Source organism: Capricornis sumatraensis, chromosome 4 (genome assembly GCF_032405125.1).
Source record: "Capricornis sumatraensis isolate serow.1 chromosome 4, serow.2, whole genome shotgun sequence".
Classification (NCBI taxonomy): Eukaryota; Metazoa; Chordata; class Mammalia; order Artiodactyla; family Bovidae; genus Capricornis; species Capricornis sumatraensis.
The window spans coordinates 91,738,324-91,764,947 of NC_091072.1; the positions used below are offsets into that span (position 1 = coordinate 91,738,324).

Sequence of the window (26,624 nt, forward strand, 5' to 3'; positions counted from 1 at the left end):
AGTGTTCCCTTTTCTCCACACCCTCTCCAGCATTTATTGTTTGTATACTTTTTGATGATGGCCTTTGTGATCAGTGTGAGGTGATATCTCACTGTAGTTTTGATTTGCATTTCTCTAATAATGAGTGATGTTGAACATCTTTTCATGTGTTTGTTAGCCATCTGTATATCTTCGTTGGAGAAATGTCTGTTTAGGTCCTTTTCCCCACTTTTTGATTGGGTTGTTTGTTTTTCTGGCATTGAGTTGTATGAGCTGCTTGTATATTTTGGAAATTAATCCTTTGTCAGTTGTTTCATTTGCTATTATTTCTCCCATTCTGAGGGTTGTCTTTTCACCTTGCTTACAGTTTCATTTGCTGTGCAAAAGTTTTTAAGTTTGATTAGGTCCCACTTGTTTACTTTTGTTTTTATTTCCATTACTCTAGGAAGTGGGTCATAAAGGATCTTGCTTTGATTGATGTCATCAAGTCTTCTGCCTATGTTTTTCTCTAACTGTTTTATAGTTTCTGGTCTTACATTTAGGTCTTTAATCCATTTTGAGTTTATCTTTGTGTATGGTGTTAGGAAGGGTCCTAATTTCATTCTTTTGCATGTAGCTGTCCAGTTTCCCCAGCACCATTTATTGAAGAGACTGTCTTTGCCCCATTGTATATTCTTGCCTCCATTATCAAAAATAAGGTACCCATAGGTGCATGGGTTTATTTCTGGGCTTTCTATTTTGTTACCTTGGTCTGTGTTTCTGTTTTTGTGCCAGTACCATACTGTCTAGATGACTAGCTTTGTAGTATAGTCTTAAGTCAGGAAGGTTGATTCCTCCAGTTTCATTCTTTCTCAGTCTTGCTTTGGCTATTCAGGGTGTTTTGTGCCTCCATATGAACTGTGAAATTTTTTGTTTTAGTTCTGTGCAAAATGCCATTGGTAATTTGATAGGAATTACATTGAATCTGTAGATTGTGTTTGGTAGTATAGTCATTTTCACAATATTGATTCTTCCTACACAGACAGTGCTGTTTTTTCACAGAGCTCCTGTGGTCACAGACTGCAAACATTCCTGATCTTCTCTTCCTCATGGTACCAAAAAAAAGAATCTTTGATTCCAAAGCTTCTTATCACCTGTGAGTGGAACTATAAGATCAAGACTAAATCAAAGATGTTAGAGTAGAAATTGTTGTTTTTATATTTGCTATGTTGTAGGAGAAGAGAATAAAAGGCTGTTTTAAAAATTAGAAATGTAAGGTTCCTTATTGGCCTGGAGACAGAGTTTATAAATGTCAGAGTCAAAATTCATCCTTTTCTCTAACATAATATGATGCTATTAGCAAACTGCATTAATAGTAACTGCCATTGTCTAAGTACCTATTATGTGCAAGGCAACTTTATAAACATTATTTCATTGTATTCTTACCATAAAAGATAGGCGTAGGTATCCCTATTTCAGCAATCAGAAAATAAAAGAACTTGCCCAGGTAGAAAAGAAGAGAGCCAGAATTCAAACTGTTATGAATGATTCTAGAAGCTTTGCTGAAAGCAACTGAACCAGAACAGTCTTTTCTTTTCTTTTTTTCTTTCAATTGAAGTATCCCTGTTGGCTCAGTGGTAAAATCTCTGACTGCCAATGCAGGAGACACCAGTGTGATCCCTGGGTCAGGAAGATCTCCTGGAGAAGGAAATGGCAACTCACTCTAGTATTCTTGCCTGGAAAATCCCATGGACAGGGGAGCCTGGAGGACTGCAGTCCAGAGGGTTGCAAAGAGTCAGACACAACTTAGTGACTAAACTAAAACAATGGTTGATTTACAGTGCTGTGTTGATTTCTGCTGTATGGCAGTGATTAAGACATATATATATACATTATATTATATATATTCTTTTCCATATTCTTTTCCATTATGGTTTATCATAGGATATTGAATATAATTATCTGTGCTATACAGTAGGACCTGTTGCTTATCCATTCTATACATCATAGTTTGCATCTCCTAATTCCAAACTCCCAGTCCTTCCCTCCCTGCCTCCCCCTTGGCAACCACAAGTCTGTTCCATCAGAGCAGTCCTAATGCAACATTTATATGATAATTCTTAAAGCTAAATGTTTAGAACTGACCTTGACTTCTCCCCTTAGCCTGTTCCCATCCCCTCTTCCTCATCTCAGGCATTAGTGCCTCTACTGGAGCAGCTCTCAAATCAAGAGACTAGGTCATCCTTTGTTTTTCCTCACCCCGCTTATACCTAGCTCTTCTACAGAGCGCACCTCTCCTCTTTCCAGCCACCCTCCTTGTCTGCATTTTTACTTTCTCTGCACTTGTCCTCACTTCTCACACCCAGAGCCACCCTCTCTCCCAGCCACCTCCCAGCATATGCCTGGCTCCACCCCTCACTCCCATTCCATTCTCCATGCTCACATAGAAGCCCAAGAGACCTTTACATAGCACTCATGGAATCATATCACTCTCATCCCATGTCATCCACTAAATCTCAGATAAAATTAAACTCTATACAGTGCCCATGAAGCCCTACCTGCTGTTTCCAGAGCTGCCTCCCCCATCTCCATTCTCCATGGGTTCTTAGGAGCTCCCTTCTCTCATTCCCAAGACTCTTATTTTTTCTTTCCTAGCTCCTCCCACCTACCAAGCTCCTGCCCTCAGGGACTTTTCAAGTTCTGTTCTCTCTGCCTCAGAAGTGATTCTCCAACCCCAACACATGAACAAACACACATTCTTTACCCAGCTATTTTGTACATATCCTTTAACGTCACTACCTCAGAGAAAACTTCTCTGACAGTCTCTCTAAATTAGGTCGCCCTGTTTCACTTACCCAGGGAATTCTTACTTTCCTTTCACAGTAGTTATCACTATTAAAATGCTAATTTGTTGGTGAGCTAATCCGCTATCTCCTTCACTAAACTATAAGGGCAGCAGGGAAAGGGAGATAATGTATATATTTTAACCACTGTATGTACCGTATATGCATGAGGCACAGAAAGTTCAGTTCAGTTCAGTCGCTCAGTCGTGTCCGACTGTTTGTGACCCCATGAACCGCAGCACGCCAGGCCTCCCTGTCCATCACCAACTCCAGGAGTTCACTCAGACTCACGTCCATTGAGTCAGTGATGCCATCCAGCCATCTCATCCTCTGTCGTCCCCTTCTCCTCCTGCTCTCAATCTTTCCCAGCATCAGGGTGTTTTCAAATGAGTCAGCTCTTCGCATGAGGTGGCCAGAGTACTGGAGTTTCAGCTTCAGCATCGGAGGCACAGAAAAGTGCACATTAAATATTTGCTGATGGAATGAAAGGCAGACAGCTTAAAACTGGTATGTCCACTGAGTTCACTAAGTTGATGGTAAATATTTACTCTGCTCTGCAGAACTCCAAAAGTAGTAGTAAAAGATGCAATAAAGCCTTAAGCAACCAATTTGCAGTGCTCTTCTGTTCATCTTATTTCTTTCCTCCCCTTCTCTTCTCTCTCCTCTCCCCTCCCCTCCCCACCCTCTTCCCTTCCTTTCTCTTCCCTTCAAGAAGTATTTCCTCCAGTTATCAGTAAAAGCATCAGGGTGCCTGAGTCCCACAGAGCTACATGGAAGGGCTTTCTATGAATCACTGGCCCGTAGTCAAAGTTAATTTTCTTGCCCAGAGTTTCATTAGCCATTTTCAGTGATTCCAGAATACCACCACTGTAGAGTCTAACAGTAAACATTAGTCTGGAGATCCAGACTGTTAGGGAATTTACCAGACTCCCTCAAAGAAGGTGCACTGGTGTACAAGAAACAAATTATTTCTCTCCAGTCTTTGATGCTTAGGAAATACTGGGATCAGAGCACAAAGTGGCCTTTATCATCGTGTGCCCAGCTCTTCTCTATTTTAGAAAACCCTTGTTTTCACCAAGCAGCAAATATGCAACTTCATGACTAAAGTCCCTAATATATGGATTTTGAAAGCTGCCCTGCTATGGTATGGTGGTTGGTTGAAAGCTTGGTATTTTGTAGCTCATTTGAGGACCTGCAGCTTCTCTTTAGTTACAACTGTTGTTCCTAGTTGGAAGTGTAAGTCAATTATATCATCCAGACTCATTGTCCAAACCCTGTCATTCCTAGACCATTCACAGAGGCTCATCCTTGTAAACACTGGTACAAGGAAAATTCTCTTCAAAACAAGGGCATGGTTTCAGATAAGCATAAGCATCATATGTTTGAACCAGCAGAGTACTGAGACCTGACTCTCTGGAGACTTTCATTCTGGCTTAAGTTTGTGCCTCTCAAGAGGTTAAAAAAAAAAAAGCCTACTAAGCCACACACACATTCTCTCGGAGAGTGGGAAAGAGTGGTTATCATTAATTCACAAGAACTCAAGTAATATTTCAGCTGCACCCATGTAAAGTCCTACCAGCCCTTTTGCCTTATATGATTTGGTTCATTGCTGTTGGTTGCCTACTTCTTAGGACCCTCTGAGGATCTACTTCAGACAGATTATTTGAGATGTCTCACCCTGTGGACATGTGCAATGGGTGACCCTAGGACCTCCTCCTCCTCAGAGGTGATTTCCATAACTTGAACACATCTTTTGAGCTCCTTAAAAGACAGTTTTGTGCTGAGTGCTGCATTCACCTGTGGAATCGGCTTCACTTAAGCCTTTTTATCCAAACAGAATTTTAGTAAAGGCTTGGCAGACTTGCCAGCAGAATTCTCACACTTGGGAAAGCATATGGTGGTGGTTGGGGGGGCGGTCTAAGATAGGTTTGAGGCTGGTCAATCAAGTTGAAGATGTCATTTGGCAGGAATATTATATATGCCACCTGTGAAAAAAATGAAAATTCATTGAATTTTTATAATTTGTGTCATTGAAAGCCTCCATGTATAGTTTTTTTAGTACCCTGTCCAAGATATAGATTCATTAGTTATAGATTATAAAACTCAATCCATAAGTAGTGTAGTGTGGATAATCTGAAATTGCAAAGAGAGTTAATATTGAAATCATTTACAACACTTAAAGCTAAGCAAGTGGAACAACACATGAAAATCTAACTAGGGATACACTACACAGATGTCTAGCTCCCTCATCCTGTCCTCCTTCCTCTTTCTGTTAGAACATTCTCTTGATGACATCACTGTATCTTACATAGATGCAAATACTAAACGTTTTGGAGGCATGTTAATCATCATTTAATTTTTTTTGATTTAAGAGTTTTTGTCTATGTTTTTCTGGTCAAATAAAAAAAGTAATTTTCTCAACATCTACCAGGAAATTAATTAGTCAGCATAGATACTAATGACATCAGCATGTCCTGGATTTAACCCAAGAAATTGTAGAGGAGGAGAGAACTAACAATTCATGTGGTTAGTTTCTGCCAAAAGTTGTACAAGGTACTTTGTATATTTTGTTAACTCTGTCATAGCAACTCTGTGACATGTACACTATTATCCTTATTTTTCATAAATGAAGTAATGTCTCGAAGAGATTACAGTAATTGCTCCAAATAACACAGATAATATCATGTTAAACCTAGGATGGATCAGACGTTAAAGTCTGCCTGCGGTGCGGGATACTTAGGTTCAATCCCTGGGTTAAGAAGATCCCCTGGAGGAGGGCATGGCAACCCACTCCAGTATTCTCGACTGGAAAATCCCATGGACAGAGGAGCCTGGCACGCTGTGGTTCATGGGGTCGCAAAGAGTCAACATGACTAAGAGAACACGCCCATCCATCCCAAATCTAGGATCAACCTCTTAAGTCTGATAGTGTACCCACAGAGGATTGAGGTTAATTATAGCCAATCTATGAAACAATAAATGGTTTAAGAATGAATGCAAGTTCTGAAAGCAGCAGAAAAACTAATGGAACATGTCTTTGTTTTATTCTAAACTTAAGATTCTGAAATTGAAATGTAAGACTGAGTTAATATTCTTTCAAAAATAAAAGTTTCACAGGGAATACTTTAAAGATGAAATCTTACCATTTAAATTATAAATTGTTTTAGGCCCAAATTCATAATTGAACCCCCTCCACTAAAAATCCCAGAACATCAAATATTTAACAGTAGGTACCTAAGAGAGTTCTGAATATGAAAGAAGAAAGTGAGACCCTGAATTAATTATCTACTGGTGTTTAATCATTCAGGCATTTTTATTGATTTGAATTCAGGTAAAGTTACTCAGACTAAAGGAGTGAGACATAATGTTTCAGAAATGCTCCTACTTTTTTCATTTGAAACACAGTGTTTATTTTCTTGTTTTTGTTTTTTTATTGGAATATAATTTATTTACAATTTTGTGTTAGTTTCAGGTGTATGAAAAAGTGAATCAGTTATACATATCCACTTTTTAAATATTCTTTTCCCTTATAGGTCATTATAGAGTATGGAAAAGAATTCCCTGTGCTATACAGTAGGTTCTCATTAGTTATCTATTTCATATACAAGAGTGTGTAAGTGTCGGTCTCAATCTTCCAATTTATCCTTCCCCCGACTCTTCCCCTGGGAACAGATTTGTTTTCTACATCAGTGACTCTGTTTCTGTTTTGTAAGTCAGTTCATTTGTCCCATTTTTTTCACAGTCCACTCCTACATCTTTTTTCTTTACTATCTTAATATCTTGAGTATATTGACAGACATCATCAGAGATTCCTGGGTGCTACATCGGCAGCCCAGATTTCTGCAGAGAAGCAGAAGTGTTAGGCTCTAGCTTGTCTCCCAAGTGAGAGGAGGAATAGACAGTCCAGGGAAAGGCCACAAGTGTCCTCCCAAAGCAGGGTCTGTGTTCACTTTTTAATATAACAAAGATACCATGAATGATGTGGCGCCATCGTCAAAGTTGGGGTTCCATGATGAAAGGTTTAAAATGGAGCAGTCTGTTAGCTCTTGCCTTTGGCAAAAACTCTCACCTTCCCTGATTCTATAGATGTGTCCAGAAACTACTTGGGCTCCATTAAATCCTTAATTTCCCACAAAAAGAGTGAGCTCCCCATCCTGCTGTTTGTACTGGTTTAGGGAAGTTTTCTACTCTCACATTTCAAAATATTTCAGGAGTTGTTTCAATTTCTGTTAATAAGAGTATGTCTTATAGTAGTGTGAAGTGCTATTTATAACTTTCAAATGCCATCCTTTGTCAAGAAAGGCATGCCTACAGAAGATACTATGTAACCCAAAAGGTAAAAAATAATGTTCAAAACATGCTTCTGAAGGCATGTAAGGCTCCCAGGAGACACTGTTCTTTAAAGGTGACAACCCCACAGTAATTGAATCTCAGCATCATGTGTTTGAACACCTATCTAATGCTAGAATTTCTTCAGGACTTTGCTTGCCAAGCTCTGCTTGAACACCTCTGATAACCAATATCTTCCTGACCATGAAGCCTATATCCCCAAACAAGAGCCCCGCACCCTCACTGCATGATGGAATCACTTGGAGAGTATTTAAAATGCCCAGGCCTGTACCAGAGAGCTGTTGTGACAAACAAAACAAGATGAGATACGTGAAATCACCTTGTCAACTATAACTTACCATAAAAACATAAGGCACATCATCATACATCCTGTTAAAAATAATTTCTAAATATCCACCCATCATTCCAACCCGTCTAAACTTTTTTAGATCCTGATTCTGACATCCTACTTATTTTGTATCCCTTCCAACCATATGTCACATTTTCTATTTAGAATTTCATTTACTTTATGACTAATAAATGAGTATTATTGAGGACCTACAGGATTCAAGACACTGGACAGTGAGACTAATATTTCCATCCAGTGGTCACGTTGGCCCAAGCTGGGGACCCTCTTAGTGCCTCTGCTCTGTTGATGCCCTGATCGGGCTTACTTTGCTTCTTCATTGACATGGCATTGGTCATTTTAATACACAGTAATCAAATTATTTTTCATTTTTTAAATCTAGCCATTTCTTTAGACCTGTACATTTACCCATGTTGGGTTTTGTTTTTTTTTAATATTGCATTTCCTTCCTGTCAAGCTCAAGGTCAGTCAAGAAATACAGATGCTTTAAATATTTCTGGGCTTCCTTTTGGTTCAGCTGGTAGAGAATTCACCTGTAATGAGGGAGACCTGGGTTTGATCCCTGGGTTGGGAAGATCCCCTGGAGAAGGGAAAGGCTATCCACTCCAGTATTCTGGCCTGGAGAATTCCATGGACTGTATAGTCCATTATTTTTGGCACCTTACAAGTAAATTGGCTTTTAGGATGTCTGCATACTTTGTATTCATTTGTCTATTTCAGATCTGTTCCTAGAGAACTAGAATGCTTTTTTCAAATGTAACCATAAAGCCAAACCTAGCACAGGATGCCAAGGAGACCCTGAGTCTTGTCATTAAGCCATTAACTCTTCCTGACTGACAGTTCCCTCCCAGTCTTGGGAGATTAAGAACCCTTAGTAGTAAGAATTCTTTATTTATCTTGCAGGCACTTACTCCTGCTTAAGTAGTTTCTCTACCTCAGCACAGCCTAGTGGAGGCTCATCCCATTTTCTGTGAGGATCACTTATCCAACTCAGAAAAACCTGACACTGGCTATTTTTAGATGGAGGAGGAATCAGGCTTTTCTGGAAAACGATGATATGGAATATGATGATTGTGCAGTAGCCATGTATATATGCCAAATCATTTAAATAACCAGGCCAAAGGATTTTTCACTTTGTGACTGATGTTTCTATTTTCCCATTGGTATCAGTCGCTTAAATGCCTGGCTGTTTATGCTTTTTACAGCAAGTAGGATGTAAACCTTTTGAGTTTCCTGAAAGGTTGCTCCTGGTAGACAGAATTATGCTCTTAAAAAAAAAAAGCCTCACATTGGTACTGACAATGGAAATGTCCAGAGCTTGTGCAGGAAAGGGGTACAACCTTGTTTACAAGGAGTGCCCAGGTCACTGAGCCTAAGCTCAAAAATCTCTGTAAGGAATTGTGTGACCTGATTTTTCTCACCCTCTTTTTAAAAGTATAAAAACTCTTTATCATTTTTCTCTGTAGGATAAAATTAGAGCCCTAGGAAGTTTTTTTAAATAGTTATTTATTTATTTGGCTGCACTGGGTGTCTTAGTTGCATGTGGGATCTAGTTCCCTGAGCAGGGATCAAACCTGGGCCCTCTGCATTGGGAGCATGGAATCTTAGCCACTGGCCCACCAGGGAAGTACTGAGCCCTAGAAATTTAAATTGGAAGATGTTGTTAGTATTCTTAAAAAAAAAAAAAAAAGATGTTGTTAGTATTCTTAAATATCTATAAAAACTAAGTCAGACTATCAATTTTAATACTGAAACCCACCATGTAAATTCTAATGTGATTATTTCATATGTTATTACTCACTTAGCCAGGAGCCTTAACTCTCTCACTTATTTAACTAATGTGTTCTATTTTCCCTTGAACTAAATACATAATAATACATCACTCTATAAAAGACCAAGAAAAGCCAAGACAGTCTTAAAGAAAAATAACCAGAGAGCTTATACTACAAGGTACCAAGATCTATTAACAAGCTGAAGTAATTAAGACAGCATCATCCTGCCATAAGGACAGATAGATTGATCAATGAAACAGAGCAGAAACAGCACTGTAGGTACGTAGTCATCTAATTTATGACACAAGTGACTTTGTAACACACTGAGGAAAAGCAATCTTTTCAAAAAATGATGATGGGTAAGCTATATCCAGGTGGAAAAAATATATGGTGACTCTCCTTATCCCACACCATACACAGAAATCAATTCCAGATAGATTGCTGATCTAAATGTGAAAATTAAATAGTAATTCTGGTAAAAAAAAAAAAAGTCTAGGAGAACATCATCATGACTTTACAACAAGCAAAGATTTCTTAAAGAGAACACAAAGTACTAACCATAAGGAAAAAAAAGAATAAGAACTTTTCTTCATGAAAAGACTCCATTAAGAATCTGAAATGGTAAGTTATAGAGAGGGAAGATATATTTGTACAACAAATATCCAGAAAAAGACTCATATCAGATTATGTTTGTTTGTTTGTTTTTTTAATTCCCACAAACCAATAAGCCAGACAACCTAATAGAAAGTTGGAAACAGAGAGATTTGTGCAATTTGTAAAAGAAGGCTTCCCAGGTGGCGCTAGTGGTAAAGAATCCACCAGCCAGTGCAGGAGCCATTAAGAGCTGTGGGTTCGATCCCTGGGTTGGGAAGATCCCCTGGAGGAGAGCATGGCAACCACTCCAGTATTCTTGCCTGGAGAATCCCAGGGACAGAGGAGCCTGGCAGGGTCCATGGTGTCGCAAAGCATCGGACACAACTGAGCAACTAACACATATACACACTAACCTATGCTGCTAGATGTCAAGATGGTGGCTACCTGTGGGTCAGGGAGGTGATTTAAAGGAACATGTGATGCAGGGAGTCTTTGATGCTGGTATTATTCTATTTCTAGGTCTGATTACACAGATCTGTTCAGTTTATGAAAATCTATCAGGCTTCAAACTTAAGATTGATGAATTTCTCCATACGTTTGTCATGTGTGCTGTGTGTTCAGACCCTCAGTCGTGTCCGACTCTTTGCAACCCCATGGCCTCTAGTCCACCCAGCTTCTCTTTCCATGAAATCTCCAAGGCAAGAATACTGGAGCAGGTTGCCATTTTCTCCTCTAGGGAATCTTCTCAACCCAGGGATCAAACCCACTTCTCTTGCATCTCCTGCATTGGCAGGCAGATCTTTTACCACAGTGCCACCTGGGAAGCCCTATGTTTATTATACTTCAGTAAAAAATTTAAAAGCAGTATAGGCCAATAATCAAGGTGCAAAAGAAAGATGAGTCCCATAAAATGGAAGGGGCAGTGTCAAGATATTCCAAAGTTAATAAAATTACTAGGGAGAGGCTGCTGCAGAGAATGAAAGTAATCATCAACCATGCTTAGTCAAACTCAGGTTAACATGGGTATATTATTGAATTCCACTTGCGTTGTTTGGACTCTTCTTTCAGTACAATAACTGCATTCAAGATGGTCCCTTTAACTTCCCCAGAAAAACTTAGGATTTCAGATAAAGCTCATTTGAATACAGAAGGTATACTTTTTGTTGTATGGGTGTATTTTCTGAATAGTGAATTTCAATTGACAAAACTAAACCAGCAATTTTTTAAGTTAAGAAATATTTGTTAGAGTTTTGCTCATCTGAAAAGGGTTGAAATTATTAGTAGCATTATTTGAAGAGGATATCACTGATAAAAAATACTTTTAACTAATGGGTAATTTGAAAAGCCCCCCAAAGGTACTTTTTATCTGAAGGAATGTACAGCCGACAAAACTACTGTTACCAAGCACAGTCTTTCTGTCACCCCTGGGAGGTTCTAATCAAGCCTGGAGCTCTGATTGAAATGCTGGGCTCAAAGTGGGAAAACTGATTAACAAAATAAAAAATCCAAAGTGTTTCCCGTGCAAACAGTCATCAGCGTATCTTATGTAATTATGTAGCCCATAAATCAACACAGCGTGCCAGGGCTTCACTCAGGGTGTAAATATCTTAATGACTGAGACGTCTTTAACCATGAATAATTTATATCTACATGATCCATTTTTCTCAGCCATGCTTCACTTCAGCAGAATAAACTAATCTTCTGTCAGGGGATGGGCTCTTGATTATTTCTTCCTGATTTTTCTTCTGTTAGTTTTTCTCATTTTGACACAGTCCATTTTTTTCTCTTGCACTTTCTTTAATAAGGGTGCCCCATTCATCTACCCTGTCTGCACGCTTTTATTCTTCCTATGCATCTTATTAGACATCTTGGAATAAAGCCAGGGCTTTTGGACTCCAGCTTTTCATCAGACCGTCTGTGGATGGAACAGGATGGCAGCTAGGAAACAAGGCTTAATACCACAAGGCAGTATGAGCTTCCTGACGTTGCTGTGTGGAAATATGTATTATGGAAAGCAATTGCTAGAAAAGGCTAATGATCAATTAAACGTGAGCATTTGTAGATCCTCTTCTGTGATGCGGAGAGTAACTGCCACGTGGGTAATTCTGGAAAGCAGTACTCACTTAAAATGGTTTTGTTTTCCTAGAGCCCATTAAGATGAAGGCAGCTGAGAAGCATTCAGCTTCTCAACTAAGAAGCTCATCTTGAGCATTCCAGCTCACCACGCGCAGTCTCCTCAGACCCCCATAGGTCTCATACCATCGCCATTCCTTTGACTTGTACCATAAATGCGTGTGTGTGACCCAGTCATGTCCAGCTCTTTTCAACCCCGTGGACTCTTGCCCACCAGGTTCTTCTCTCCATGGGATTCTCCAGGCAAGAATACTGGAGTGGCTTGCCAATTCCTTCTCCAGGGTATCTTCCCAACATAGGGACTGAACCCAGGTCTCCCACACAGCAGGCAGATTTTTTATTATCTGAGCCACCAGGGAAGCCCTGTACCACAGATCCTTGGTAATAATTGCCTTTCTATGGACAGGAAGCTTCAACCACCTTCTGTGAGTGGTGTCATACCTGATATACTTGTTGACATACTTGAGTAAATCTTCCTAGAAAGCTGGAAACCATATCCTATTAGATAACCCAGTATTTTATAAGCATTTTGACTCTTACTGTATTAAAGTTTTCATAGGGCTTGGGAGAATTTCAAACATTATGTGTCCTGTAGTTTAAGAAAAAGTAGAAACTTCATGAGGTTCATCAGAATAAATTTCCATAGTGGAATCCAAAAGTTCTAGCCCACCCCTCTGTCTTACTGGCATGGACCCTAAGGGGTTATGTGAAAGAAGGGATAATATATTTTCATGTTTGAGTCCCCAGTGCCTTCTGAGGTTCCTGGAATATATAAATATACTCAATAAATGTATTTTAAAATTCATGTTGTTGCAGGAATGATGATGTAACCTGCAGACTTAGAAAGCCCATTTGTGTGAGAATATGACGTGGGTGATCTTCTATCTTGGCAAGAGTTAGTTAGGTTTCCCCAGCCTCCTGAGACTACATGAATCCTTCCTCTGACTCATCCAATGGCCAGAGCATTTGGATCTGGTCTAAGTCATTTATATGAAAGCCAGCATACTAGGGTCTTCTCACAGAGGACCATTTGAATTATCTAGTATCCAGCTTTTGCTGGAAACCTGAAGTAAGATAAAAGATTGCTATTTAGGTAGGTCCCTAGAGAGACAGCCAATCTGTCTGCCCTGGGGTCTGTCTTTTGATCAAGCGGACCATCACATTATCTTGTCTCGTAATAGAGACAGCATCACTGATTTGCTTTTTAATCATGTGCCTCAAGAAACAGCCATTATGAAAATACATTGAGGATATCACCCTATTATATCAGCACCACCTATTAACACATATGGGCTTCCCTGGTGGCTCTGTGGCAAAGAATCTGCCTGCAATGCAGGAGACCCAGGGTCAGTCCTTGGGTGGGGAGGATCCCCTGGAGAAGGGAATGGCTACCCACTTCAGTATGCTTGCCTGGAGAATTCCATCTACACAGGAGACTGGCAAGCTACAGTCCATGGGGTCTCAAAGAATCAGAAATGACTGAGCAACTGACACTTACAAAACTCCACAGGAAAGATTCTCTTAGAGCTCCCTGCTACAATAATCTTTATTTCCACTGTTGGGACTAGAAGACTTCCTCTTTACCAGCAGTGCAGGATTGACCGTGGTTCCCAGGAAGTTTAATCATATTTTTTAATTGTAACAAAATTCATATAATGTATAATTAAGCACTTTAAAGTCTAAAATTCAGTAGCGTTTAGTACGTTCACAGTGTCATGCTACTGTCAGCTCTGCCTGGTTCTAAACAGTCACTCTCTAGTCCTGTCTGCCCCCAATCCCTGGCAGCTACCAGTCTACTTTCTGTCTCTGTGGATTTCCCTGTAATTTAAAGTCATTTTTGTAATTCAGTCAAAGCATCTCTATTAACCCTTGTGGGCAAGGTGTTCATAGGTCTTTTTACTCTTCCTGATTGCTCCTTTATATTACATTTGTTTTTTTGTTTGTTTAAAGCAACCAGCCTCCAGACTTTTGTGGAAAGAAGTTGAGTGGAGATATGTACAAATAAGGATACCCTCCTTTGAACCTCTAGAACCATTCATCCCTGAGTGACACCAGTCTCTTTTAAGAGCTCATAATCCTAGGGGTAGCTCATTTACTTGGCCATTTCTAGCTGCTATGTTGCTGTTCAGTCGCTCAGTCATGTCCAACTCTTGGCAGCCCCATGGACTGCAGCACTCCAGGCTTCCCTGTACATCACCAACTCCCAGAGTTTGCTATACTACGCACTTACAGATGGGAAATGACCAATACGTTCAAGTTCCATCTGGAAGAAGGTGGGTTACCTTTCTTCCAGTAGGCTGTTCTCTAATTCTTTTGCTATCAGATAAATTCAAACACTTCTCAGTCCAATATTATGAGGCATTGAATACAGATCATTATGCAGGTTAGAATTTAGACAAAAGAAAAATATCCCTCCTCATCAACATCATCCGGGTATGCATAGGCACTCTGTTACAAAAACAGCCATTCAAAGGATTTAATCATGGGGTTAACATGATTTCAACCACACTAAGAACTCTCAAGCACAAGAATGTGACTTAAATGTCTGAATCATGACTATTGCTAGCATTGCTTCTTGAATAAAATAATAGGCCTTCATTCTTTCACTCATTCCATCCACAGATCACATTGACCACCTACTGTGTACATAGATGCTATATAGATACTGTAGAGAGTCACAGTCATAAGCAAGACATACACAACCCCTACAGCATGGAGCTTACATTATTCATCAAAGAGCAAAGAGGTAATTGAACGACTAATTATTGAGTCACATTTATTAGATGTGCAGTGAAGGGAAAGCATAGGGATGCTATTAAAGCATATAGCAGGCAGGTTGACATGGTTTGCAGGGCGGGGCAGGCTTCCTGCACAAGTGACATTTGAGCAGAGCAGTGGTAAAGAAGCAGGTGATGCAGGGACCAGGAGTTGGAGAATTCCAGATGGAATAGTATATCTAAGGGATGAGAGGCAGGAAAGTACGCAATGTTTTTGAAGAATTGCAAGAGGAGTAGGAAGGTGGAGCAGAGAGAACAAGAACAGCATGGCGGTAAAGAAAACAGGCGAGGTAAGCAGGAGCCAGGTCCTGTAGGTCCTTGAAGATGATGATAATATATTTTACCCTGTTATAAAAACAGCTGTTGAGGGGTTTTAAAGCATAGACTAGCATGATGAGATCTGCACTTTTTTTAAAAACTGAATCTGGATTGGGGAAGGTGGGAGCCATGGGAGGGTTGGGATATATTCGACAATGGCACTTGGATGGAAATGGTGATTGTGGAGATGGAAAGAAAGAATGAAATTGAGATCTGTTTAGGAACTAGAATCAAGAGAGATCTGTGAGAGTGAGGACAAGATGGAGTTGGGGACAACTCCTGAATTTCTGGTTTCCATAATGGAATAGAATATGAGCCATTCACTAGGAGGGGACCTGGAGAAGAACCAGTGGAGTGGGGTGGACTTGCCAGCCAGTTTGGGTATGTTGTGTCTGATGGGCTTATGAGACATTCGGGAATTGTTCAAGGTGTCAGTGAAGGATGTGAACTAGTGAATGAAAGTTGTTCAGTCGTGTCCGACTCTTTGCAACCCCATGGACTATACAGTCCATGGAATTCTCCAGGCCAGAATACTGGAGTGGGTAGCCTTTCCCTTTTCCAGGGGATCTTCCCAACCCAAGGATCAAACCCAGGTCTCCCACATTGCAGGCAGATTCTTTACCATCTGAGCCACAAAGGAAGCCCGAATGTGTGCTGGACACATGAATTTGAGAGTGATCATGGTGAAGTAAAATTCTGGGCTGCTAAAGACAGAGACCAGAGGGCTGAGCTCATTTTCCTTAAACTGTTATCAACAATCTATGATCATCTTTACATAAGATAAGCACTTTCTTTCCCTCATCATTTTTTTTATCTGCATAAGTTAAGAACTCAGTATGACACAGTTTTGATAGAAAGTTAAAAGTTGTGCCCTAAGAAGTCCTTCATACTATGCAATGAGAGACAATCCCTCGAACTTGGTCTTTAAAGGATGTTATCACTGTCATCAAAATATTTAAGGGTCTGAGATTTTGCATCCCATCTTGATAAACAATAATTATCTGGAATCACGTTCATATCTTGTAGCTCCCCTCTTCTACCCATTAGTAGGATGTGCTGTGCTAAGTCTCCTCTGTCATGTCCGACTCTTAGTGACCCCATGGATTGTAGCCTGCCAGGCTTCTCTGTCCATGGGATTCTCCAGACAAGAATACTGGAGTGGATTGCCATGCCCTCCTCCAGGGGATCTTCCCAAAGCAGGGATCGAACCCGTGTCACTTGCATCTCCTGCATTGGCAGACAGGCTCATTACCACTAGCACTACCTGGGAAGTCTCATTAGTAAGATACTGGAATTGAAATTTAGCTACCACCCTTATGGCAGAAAGTGAAGAGGAACTCAAAAGCCTCTTGATGAAAGTGAAAGTGGAGAGTGAAAAAGTTGGCTTAAAGCTCAACATTCAGAAAATGAAGATCATGGCATCTGGTCCCATCACTTCATGGGAAATAGATGGGGAAACAGTGGAAACAGTATCAGACTTTATTTTTTGGAGCTCCAAAATCAGTGCAGATGGTGACTGCAGCCATGAAATTAAAAGATGCTTACTCCTTGGAAGAAAAGTTATGACCAACCTAGATAGCATATTGAAAAGCAGAGATGTTACTTTGCCAACAAAGGTCCATCTAGTCAAGGCTGTGGTTTTTCCAGAGGTCATGTATGGATGTGAGAGTTGGACTGTGAAGAAAGCTGAGTGCTGAAGAATTGATGCTTTTCAAGTGTGGTGTTGGAGAAGACTCTTGAGAGTCCCTTGGACTGCAAGGAGATCCAACCAGTCCATTCTGAAGATCAGCTCTGGGATTTCTTTGGAGGGAATGATGCTGAAGCTGAAACTCCAATAGTTTGGCCACCTCATGGGAAGAGTTGACACATTGGAAAAGACTCTGATGCTGGGAGGGATTGGGGGCAGGAGGAGAAGGGGACGACAGAGGATGGGATGGCTGAATGGCATTACTGACTCAATGGACGTGAGTCTGAGTGAACTCCGGGAGTTGGTATGGACAGGGAGGCCTGGTGTGCTGCAACTCATGGGGTCGCAAAGAGTTGGACATGACTGAGTAACTGAACTGAACTGAACTGAACTGAACTGATTGTATATTTTCATAAAGTTTATTAAGTTTCTTTAATTTTTGATTCCCAGTAGGCTATTCCTTGCCTAACATTGCTATTTCTCTGAAGAGACATAGATTGTCAGGATTAAGGAGCTTTTACTGAAGTCCCCTAATTTTACAGAAGAAAATGAGGTCCAGGGGAGATGATGGCTTGGACCACATGGTAAGTTGGTGGCATAACTAGGACCACACCTGCAGGCCCCCAGACCTGAGCCCAGCTTAGAATCACACTGCTTCTTCCTTTAACCATGAGTTTATGGTTCTCTTTTCAGAGTTCTGAAGCGTCCCATTTTAAATTTTAAAAAATAATAATTCGTTGCACACTAGGCTGCCCTAAATGGAAATATTTCATTTATTGTTCCTTCAAAGCCTTAATGGGGCAAGTACTACGTAAAGAGAGACTTATTTCTACTAATAGTTTCCATTCCAGAGGTGCACCAGAACAGCTGTGAGTACAGTCTCTCTCCCCCTCTAAATTAATGATGGCAGAGAATATGATACCCTTTTGCTATGTTTCTTAATGTTCCCATTCCTATCATTTCTTCCTATGAGAAAAAAATTAATATTAATTCTTCAGTGTAACTGAAACATTCAGTTCAGTTCAGTTCAGTTCAGTCACTCAGTCGTGTCCGACTGTTTGCAACCCCATGAATCACAGCACGCCAGGCCTCCTTGTCCATCACCAACTCCTGGAGTTCACTCAGACTCGCGTCCATCGAGTCAGTGATGCCATCCAGCCATCCCATCCTCTGTCATCCCCTTCTCCTCCTGCCCCCAATCCCTCCCAGCATCAGAGTCTTTTCCAATGAGCCAACTCTTCGCGTGAGGTGGCCAAAGTACTGGAGTTTCAGCTTCAGCATTAGAACCTTACAAAAATATAATTTTTAACACCTTGACAAATATGTAGGCCAGGAAAAAAGAATAGCACTGTAAGAGTTTATATTTAAAAAACTTTTACCTCTGCTGAAAACCTCTTTACAAACTGATCTTTAATCCTGATATAATACTTTTAAGAAACATGAAAACCTCGTGTGTGTACTGGGTCATGGTTGATTGTGGCTTTATAAAATTTATGTCTGCAAATAGCTATTAATAGTAGCTTCTTAGAATAAAAATTCAAGAAAGGTATTTTTGGGGGGATAGACTCAAGTGAAAAGGCCTGTCAGAATAAAGATTCAGCTGGCAACAAAAATTCTCACTTACCCTACGAGCTTAAATGTGATAGTTTATTTCTCGGGAGAGTAAATAGTCTCTGGAGATATGATTTCAGGAATCTAAGGTCCTCTCTCTGGTGGCACCATGCCCATGTCTGATGGTGGAAGATGGTCACCAGTTCTGGGCCCACAATGCAATGTGAAGAAGGGGAAAATGAAACAGAGGAGGGCACCACCATTCTTTTTAAGAATGTATCAGGTCTCACTTCTGCTTACTTCCTGTTGGCTGGAACTTTGTCACATGGCTGCGCCTCACCAGAAAGGAGGCTGGGAAGTGTTGTCCTTAGCTGGGCAGCCATCCAGTCAGCTAAAACTTAGAGAGCTTATTACTAAGAAAGAAGGAAAAATGGGATACCAAGAAACAGTTCTCAGTTTCTGTCATTTGTTAGAGGTTAGGTTATAAGTAACAGAAAAGTGTATTACTTTCATCTGGGAAGCCCCATGAATTTATATTTAGACAGAAAAGCGTGTGGAAGAATATAAGTGATTGTCTCCTTACAAACCTATCTGTTAAAATCCATCAAGTCTTTGGGATATCTGTCCTTCTAAAGTTCGTCCTCCCAAAGGTTAATCCTCCTCTGTAAAGATAATGTGGGAAAAGAGTCCACTAGGCCAGAGCTCATGTGAGGTTCAGCCTGAACAGGAAGAGGCATTGCGACGGGGCAAACTCCAAGAAGAGCAGAACGACAATCCTGGGAGTGGAGCCACAGGCATCAGATTATGTGCCCTTGTTTTAGCAATAGCACTTTGACTAGTAGAGCTGAGAAGTAGAAGAACCACCTGTATTCATGATGGAAGGATAACTCAAACAGGGGCGACAAGGACTGACCAGAATTCTTTACTAGGAGGTCCCAGTGAGGCAGGAGAGGTGCAAACCACTGTTTCAGATTGGCCTGGGGACTGCTCTCTATAAACTCCAAGGTGAGAGGAAGGCAGAACCCTGGGGAGCATATGACTAAGAGAGGCACTGGAGAGAAACGAACTGGGAAACAAGGGAGAAGAGAAGCCAGATGCTATCAATGGCCCGAGGTCAGGCTGTTAACACAGCAGGGTGAGCAGAACCACAGAGTAGCCCCCACCATAGAGTTAGATTCATGGGAAAATTATAGCCAGCACACCTCAGAATCACAAAGTCTTCTTAGCGGACTAAGACCCTTGGCTCCTCCCAGCTATTATTAGTGAGACTCTCCCCTGGAATTGACAGCAAGAAATATAAGCCCAAATGGCCTCTTAACTTTTTCTAGGACTAGATATTTAAGAAACACAGCGCATACAAGAATCCTTAGGCCTGGAGTATGAATGTGGTTGGCATGACTGTTCTCATCTTCACCTTACTTAACAACTATCTTGCTTCATCTGGGACTGAAGATGACTCAGTCCCAGGGGTCCTTCAGCTTCCAGAGTCAGCACATACTGTCTGAGCTTCACTATAGGAATACATTTTCTAGTTCACCGTATCTGAGTGCTGGCTTGTTGATATGAAGATATACTTTCAGGAAGACAAAATTGTATTAGTACCAAACACCAGAGTAGGAGAAAGTCATAAAAATACTACTGAAAATATACAGTCTTAAAAAATGAGATGATTCAAAGGCTTGCGGTCATAATATGCAATAATAATATTCTGTGTGTACAGCACTTTGTAAAATGCTTTAACTACACATTGATTCCCATTGTAGTAAACGCTGAGGTAAAGATAACACTTTCTAGGTAAGCGAGCAGACTTAGTGTTCATAACTGGTCTATGTTACCATGACAAAAATATTGTGAAAAGAAGTACAGGTATTATACATCCACATCCAAGGCTCTTTCCCATATGATCTCTTCCTCCTCTGAGCTCTAACTAGCATCATGCATTGTCTCATTTATCCATACATTCATTCAACAACTATATATGCCCAAGTCTCTATGCCAGGCACTGAGGAGGCTATGGTGGACAGAACACAGGCTCTGTCCTTACAGCAAGCTTGCTGTCCGGCAGAGATCAGAGGAATGCCATCCACACTAGCCATTAAGAAAGAATGAGGTTTGTGCAACAAAGCAGGAAAATAGCAGGAGAAAAGGTTCTCACCAGATCATAAGTCAGGAGAGGCTTCCCAGGGGAATTGAAGTTTATACCCCCAAGGGTGAGGACCAGTTGAAGGAATGAAGAGCATTCCAAGCTAAAAATAAAGCATGCACCTGAGGGAGAGACGACCCTATATCAGATCCAGAATAAGGACATCCCAGAGGATTCACGAATTTAACTTGGTGTATGTCTTCCTTCGTATGTGTGTGCTTAGTCACTCAGTTGTGTCCGACTCTTTGCAGCTCCATGGACTATAGCCCGCCAAGCTCCTCTGTCCATGGAATTTTCCAGACAAGAATACTGGAGCAGTTTGGCATTTCCTACTCCAGGAGATCTTTCCACCCAGGGGTCAAATCTGCATCTCTGTGTCTCCTGCATTGACAGGCGGACTCTTTGCCACTGCGCCACTTGGGAAGCATATGCCTTCCTACTACTTGCCTACTTAGAGACATTGTCTATTCACCCTTCCTTCCCACCCATCCATCCATCCATCCATCTATCCATCCATCCATAGAAGGTGCTAAGATATTTGTTGAGTTAATTAATTTTTAATACCTTTCTTCAGAGACCCAGTATTTGTCAGGCACTGTATCAAGCAATTTAGCATGCACACACATATCAATGTAGACGGCATAAAGAACCATAAGACATTATCCCAACTGATGTGAAGCTTAAATTTTAATTGAAGAGGTAAACCCATGCACATATTGCTATAATACAAGCTGGATAGAACAGGCATCCTAAAAGATGCCCTAAGAAGTTACCACTCACTGGACGTGGAGACGTTAAATGGAGGGAAATCTAAAGTTTTCACAATAACATTAACAGATCAACACCAGACTGAACCTTCTCCACCTTTTTTCTGTGTCTGTTTGCTTATTTATTCTGTTTTGTTTTCTGAAATTTTCTTCCATAGATTCTGTGGCAACAGCATCCGGACCACTACTAGTTGAAGTTGCCAAAACTCCGGGTGCCAGCCTTGGGGTGGCCCTAACTACCTCAATGTGCTGTAACAAGCAGGTCATTATCATAGACAAAATCAAATCTGCAAGTATTGCAGACAGGTGAGTGTCATAGAAAGTGCCTACTTTCCCAAATTGTATGCGTGTTAAACTATGTAGAGATATATTCATATATGAAACATACATACATAATACCTACACACATGCACACACAGGTGAAGCAAAACAGCTCTTCTGCCAGTTTATACAAGCTTCATATACAAAACAAGTTAGTATTCTAGAGCTTAAAATTGTACCTTCCTTATCAGCCACCCCGTGAAGTAATGTTGCTTCACCCAAATGTTTGGTGTGGCCTTTAGAAATGAGAAAAAGTCAAGCAACTATGTTCATTCACCTACTGTGTCCTAGAGTAATAGCCCATTTTTGGTTGAGGGGAGCTAAGCAGATCTTTATTATGCTCCATGCAGAGAAGTCCTGTGGTTTCTTGAATTGTGAACAATTAAATCCTGCCACCATACAATCTTACTCCTTTTTTCTTCAGGAAGTAAAACAACATTTGAAAAATCATACAGTCTTTAAAGAAAGGCCCTCCACTGTCGTATGTTAATCTTAGAGATTCATTATATTCAAGGGTCCCCCAAAACATCATTCATTCTCATGACATAATGCCAGTCTTTTATTCAGAATTCTTCTGATAGATTTACAAATGGAGGGGAGGGAGACTACCTTACCACCTAATAAATTATTTAACCGCTCCTGGTAAGAAACCCCACCTCCCGTGGCTGAAGCACTTCAGGTGCACCCAAGTGGAATTTTATTTTTAGATGGGAGGGATGACTTGGAATGCTTTTGTCCTGAGAAGTAGACTGCGGTCATCATGCAAGTGTTTAGATCTACCGCAACGCCGTCTCCCTGCATGTCTCCAGCCCTCTTCTCCCCTTCCTGAAGAACTGACTCTGATGCTCTGCAGCCACCCCTGTACTGGCCAGTCTACAGCTCCACTGTGCTCGTAGCTCCATTCAGGCCATTGACAGCGATGGTAATGGATTCAGGGATGCCCTCCCGTTCAGTGGTGCAGGATGCTTTCACGTTCTCCCTCTGTTTCTCTCCTGCTGCAGAGGGTAAGCAGTTTAAGCAGCAGTCCACTTGACTGGCACCTCGAGATGCTGACTGCTGTGTGTGCTGTTCTCCACTCACTCAGCCTCTTGAGTTCAGCAAGGTGCAGCAGCCCGCCCCTCCGCCTCCCCAGCTTCCTCCTCACTCACCACAGAGGCTTCCTTTGATTACTCTTTGACGCCTGCCTCATTTCCATCATCTTTGAGAGCTTTTGCACTAATAAATGTTTATCTCCAGAATAACAAAATAATCAAGAACTGGTGATCTGGGAGCATGTGTGAGATGATTGCGAGCAAGCACTAGCTGAATCTTTCTCCCAAGTTATTCTCCCAAGAAAATAGTTGTAAATGGCCCAATTCCCATCCTGCGAGTCCCATCTTTACATTCTGAATATTTACCAACTCGTATTTATAGATATAAAAACTCAGGGGAAAAAAAAGTCACAGAAAAAAAGTCAAAAGAAAACATTTTCCTATCCTCTCCTCGCTTGCTCACTTCCCCTCAACTTTCAGCACTGCCACCCCCAAAATAATATATTTTTTATAAAGGACAAGGGAAAAACTTTCCTTGAGTTTTTCTGCATTTTCTACAAGGTTTTACATTTCTTTTCATACCCAAGATAGTTAATATTTGACAGGTAGTGTTTCCCATGACATTCAAGCGTTTCCTTTTTCCCTTAAGTAAATGAAAACTGTGAAGTTTTAAGTATGAGGACGTGAAAGTCATAATGCAAAGAGGAAGGTGCGCCATCATCTTCTCCTTTTCATAGGTGTGGTGCTCTGCACGTGGGTGATCACATCCTGTCCATCGACGGCACCAGCATGGAGTACTGCACGCTTGCAGAAGCAACCCAATTCCTAGCCAACACCACCGACCAGGTCAAGCTTGAGATTCTTCCCCATCATCAGACCCGCCTGGCCCTGAAGGGACCGGACCATGGTGAGAGGATCCGTCCAGATAAACCTCTGTTGTCTTCCCCTTGCAATGATTGCTTCTCCAGCAGAGTTAGAAAGCAGAGAGAGGCCAAGTTTAATTCTGCCTCTATCATTTCTTTTCAAACAACAGGCAATCTTTGTTTACTCCGCTCCATCTTCCCAATCCCTTTGATCAAGCCACAGGTGTTTTACCTGAAATCCCCAAATTGAGGAAACACTGTTTGAAATAGAATTTTCATGTTTGTACTGTTGGGTTTTTTTTAAGCCTTTGGGACAAATTGAGTGTGGAAAGAAAGGAAATAATTTGACTTCCTGTGATTTGCATTGAACTTCCTTAAAGGCAAATACTAAAACTCCCATTGTTTAAAAATAGTTATGAAGTGGGCATTCATGCCAGATCCTTCAAATATTTCAGGGGGAAAACAGTTTCATGAGAGATTTTGTCTGTTTTTCAGAGTAGTTGTTTTCCTTAGGGTGGAAAACAAACTTCTGACCAAATATTTCTCCTAAGAGTGTCAGAATATTTGACTAGGATTATGCAGTCACAAGTTTCACCTGAGGGAACCTGAATTTTCACTGTCTTGAAGCTTACAGATCTTTTGCGGAGTGTTTATACACTGTCCCACCTAGGCATCCTTAAATAAAACCCAGTGCAAGAAAAAGGACTTTGAGCCCAAAATCAAATGAAGAACAACTCTCCAGTGGGGTCTTTGTTCTAACCTGTCCCTTGCTCCTCTTCCTTAAATCAAGCACTCTCCTTTTTTATTCCTTGAAACCAACTTCTGAAGCCCCACTAGTACTATCAGGCTCCCTAGAGGTGAGGAACACATTTCTTTATGTTTAGAGAGACAGAATTTTCTCTGGAACCAAAATTTTTCTTCTGAGGAGGTTGTTTCCTATGTCTCCAACCTTCTAAAACACACTGCACTTTCCCACAGTTTGAAAAAAACAGGCACGAAATAATTTTCATATTGAATGAGTCAGCTGGATGCAACCTTTTTTAATTAAATGGAGCTTAGACAGCTCTGGAGCTAATGAAAATCTCCAGTACAGCATTCCCTTTATCAGATTTTAATTTTACACATTGGAGTTGGAGAAATGAGGCAGCTGAGGCAGGTTATGAACAGAAATTCTGCCTCGTTTGAATAGAAATGATAAGGGGGTACGATTCATGGGACTGTTCCGTTCCTGTCAGGAGGATGTGCGGGCCTTCCCTGCTCACTGACTGAGAAGGGAGATTTCCAAAGCTGTTAAGTTTCTTCTAAATTAATCTGAAGGTGCCACTGGATTTGGAGCCCAACAGGCATAACAGTACACACTGCCTAGTGCTTTTTCAGCATGAGATTCTGCTTGGTAAATTCTAGTATCAGAATCAGAAATGTGAACAGACCCTATAAAAATGTCATTGTTTTTAGCAACCTCATTTTCCCTGCCTTTTATTTGCCATGTAAACAAATCCTAGTTCAAATAGTTTCCACTCATGAAATATTAAATATTTTTATCTGCCAAGACAGTCCGAGAAGATGAATTTATATATAAAGGGGATGGAGACCAAGAACTAACTTTTTTTTTCTTCACTGCGGAAAAGCTGATGTCATTTGTGGTTTTGCAGAGGAGTGAAGGGCTGGTAATTTTAGTAGTTCTAACTCCCGCTTCTGACCCTGTCATCCACTATTGTTGAAAATTGTTCACCACCTTCTTTATCTAACATGCAAGTATCTCCCTACATTTTATATTAAAATCAGACTTGTATTTCCAAAAGGAAATAAATAATGGGTCTTAAACATAATTAAATCCCAATTAAGAAGAGAAAATATACCCCAAAATTGTTATAATGTTTATGATTCTCAAACTTCTGTTTTGAGATGCAGTAGAATTGTTATATAGTTTCACCTTTTTCCATAAGAAAGTTCTAGTTGTTTCTTTTGTTTTCAAGATTTCTGATGCTTAAACAGCGTGTCTCTCATCCCATGGGTAGATGGAAATAAAACATTTCACAGATTTTGCTGAGGGAGAAAGCATTCACAATAGTATTTTCAGGGAAATATAGAAATGGACACATCAACCAGGAATAGACTTGCTATGCCTTTTGCTGGGAAATAGCAGCATTCAAAAATCCATAAGAATGAGTTTTTAAGGTCAGAAATTGTGCCCCTGAGGGTCTTTGGGAGACAGTCTTGCTTGGAGGAAAGTTTGGAAAAGACTTTGGAAAACAAAATGTGAGCAGAGTCTTGAGGTTCTATAATTCAGTACCAGGAGAACCACCATTTCTGAGCAACCAACAGCGTACCTATTGCCTATACCTTTGAACTCCTGGACTAGATAAGAGGGTATAGTTAGAGAAGAGAACAAAAGTACCTCCCGTGTCAGATACCTCAAGATTTCAACAGCAATGTCACCATGGAATGATAGAAAAAACGTTATATTTTCCTTACTGTTTATTTATCTGTGACAAAGGACTTAGGAACATCCATAGGAAGAGGCAAGAACAGTGTGGTGGCTGAGGGCAGGGACTCAGAGTCAGACTCTCAGAACTTTAATTCTGGCTCCACCACTTGGGAACTTAGCAAGTTACTCAACTTTTCTATGCCTCAGTTTCTTCATCTGTAAAATGGGTGTTATTATAGTACATACCTCATAGATGTATTATGAATATTATCTGAGATAGTCCATGTAAAAGTCACTTAGCACAGTGCCTGGTATATAGTGAGGACTCAGTGAAAGTTGACTGTAATTAATATTATGGGGACCATTAAGGGGGAGAATGTAAATGAATTTTTTTTCAAAATGAAAGAGTATGTCCAAAATGTGACATCTTATTTTTAAACTGAAATCCTTGCCTAACATATGAGTATAAAATACATCACCATAAAACAGAATAGATTTAGAGTGCACGTTCAAAATAGGCTACAGCTATCTTCTCTGGCCTACATTGTTTGGTGAATGCCCTTTAAATTAATTATACATGGCAGGCAGTTTTGTGCATTAATTATATAATTTTTGTCTCTTAATTATTTTATGTATATGAAGATTTAGTCCCCAATAATAGTTCAAGTCAAAGTAAGTATTATGATCTACATTTCAGTTCAGGTCAGTTCAGTCGCTCATTCGTGTATGACTCTTTGCAACC

At 40.5% G+C, this 26,624-nt stretch overlaps 1 protein-coding gene across 4 annotated transcripts in view; it reads left to right on the forward strand.

The window, feature by feature from the left end:
* The window catches only part of GRIP1 (glutamate receptor interacting protein 1), a 466,465-nt gene that overhangs the window by 324,938 nt on the left and 114,903 nt on the right, over positions 1-26,624 (forward strand). For all 4 annotated transcript variants that reach the window (XM_068969892.1, XM_068969893.1, XM_068969894.1 and 1 more), the window contains exons 8-9: positions 21,398-21,545; positions 23,329-23,498. In XM_068969892.1, coding sequence (XP_068825993.1) covers positions 21,398-21,545; positions 23,329-23,498 — 318 coding nt within the window. The remainder of the gene's footprint in view (positions 1-21,397; positions 21,546-23,328; positions 23,499-26,624) is intronic.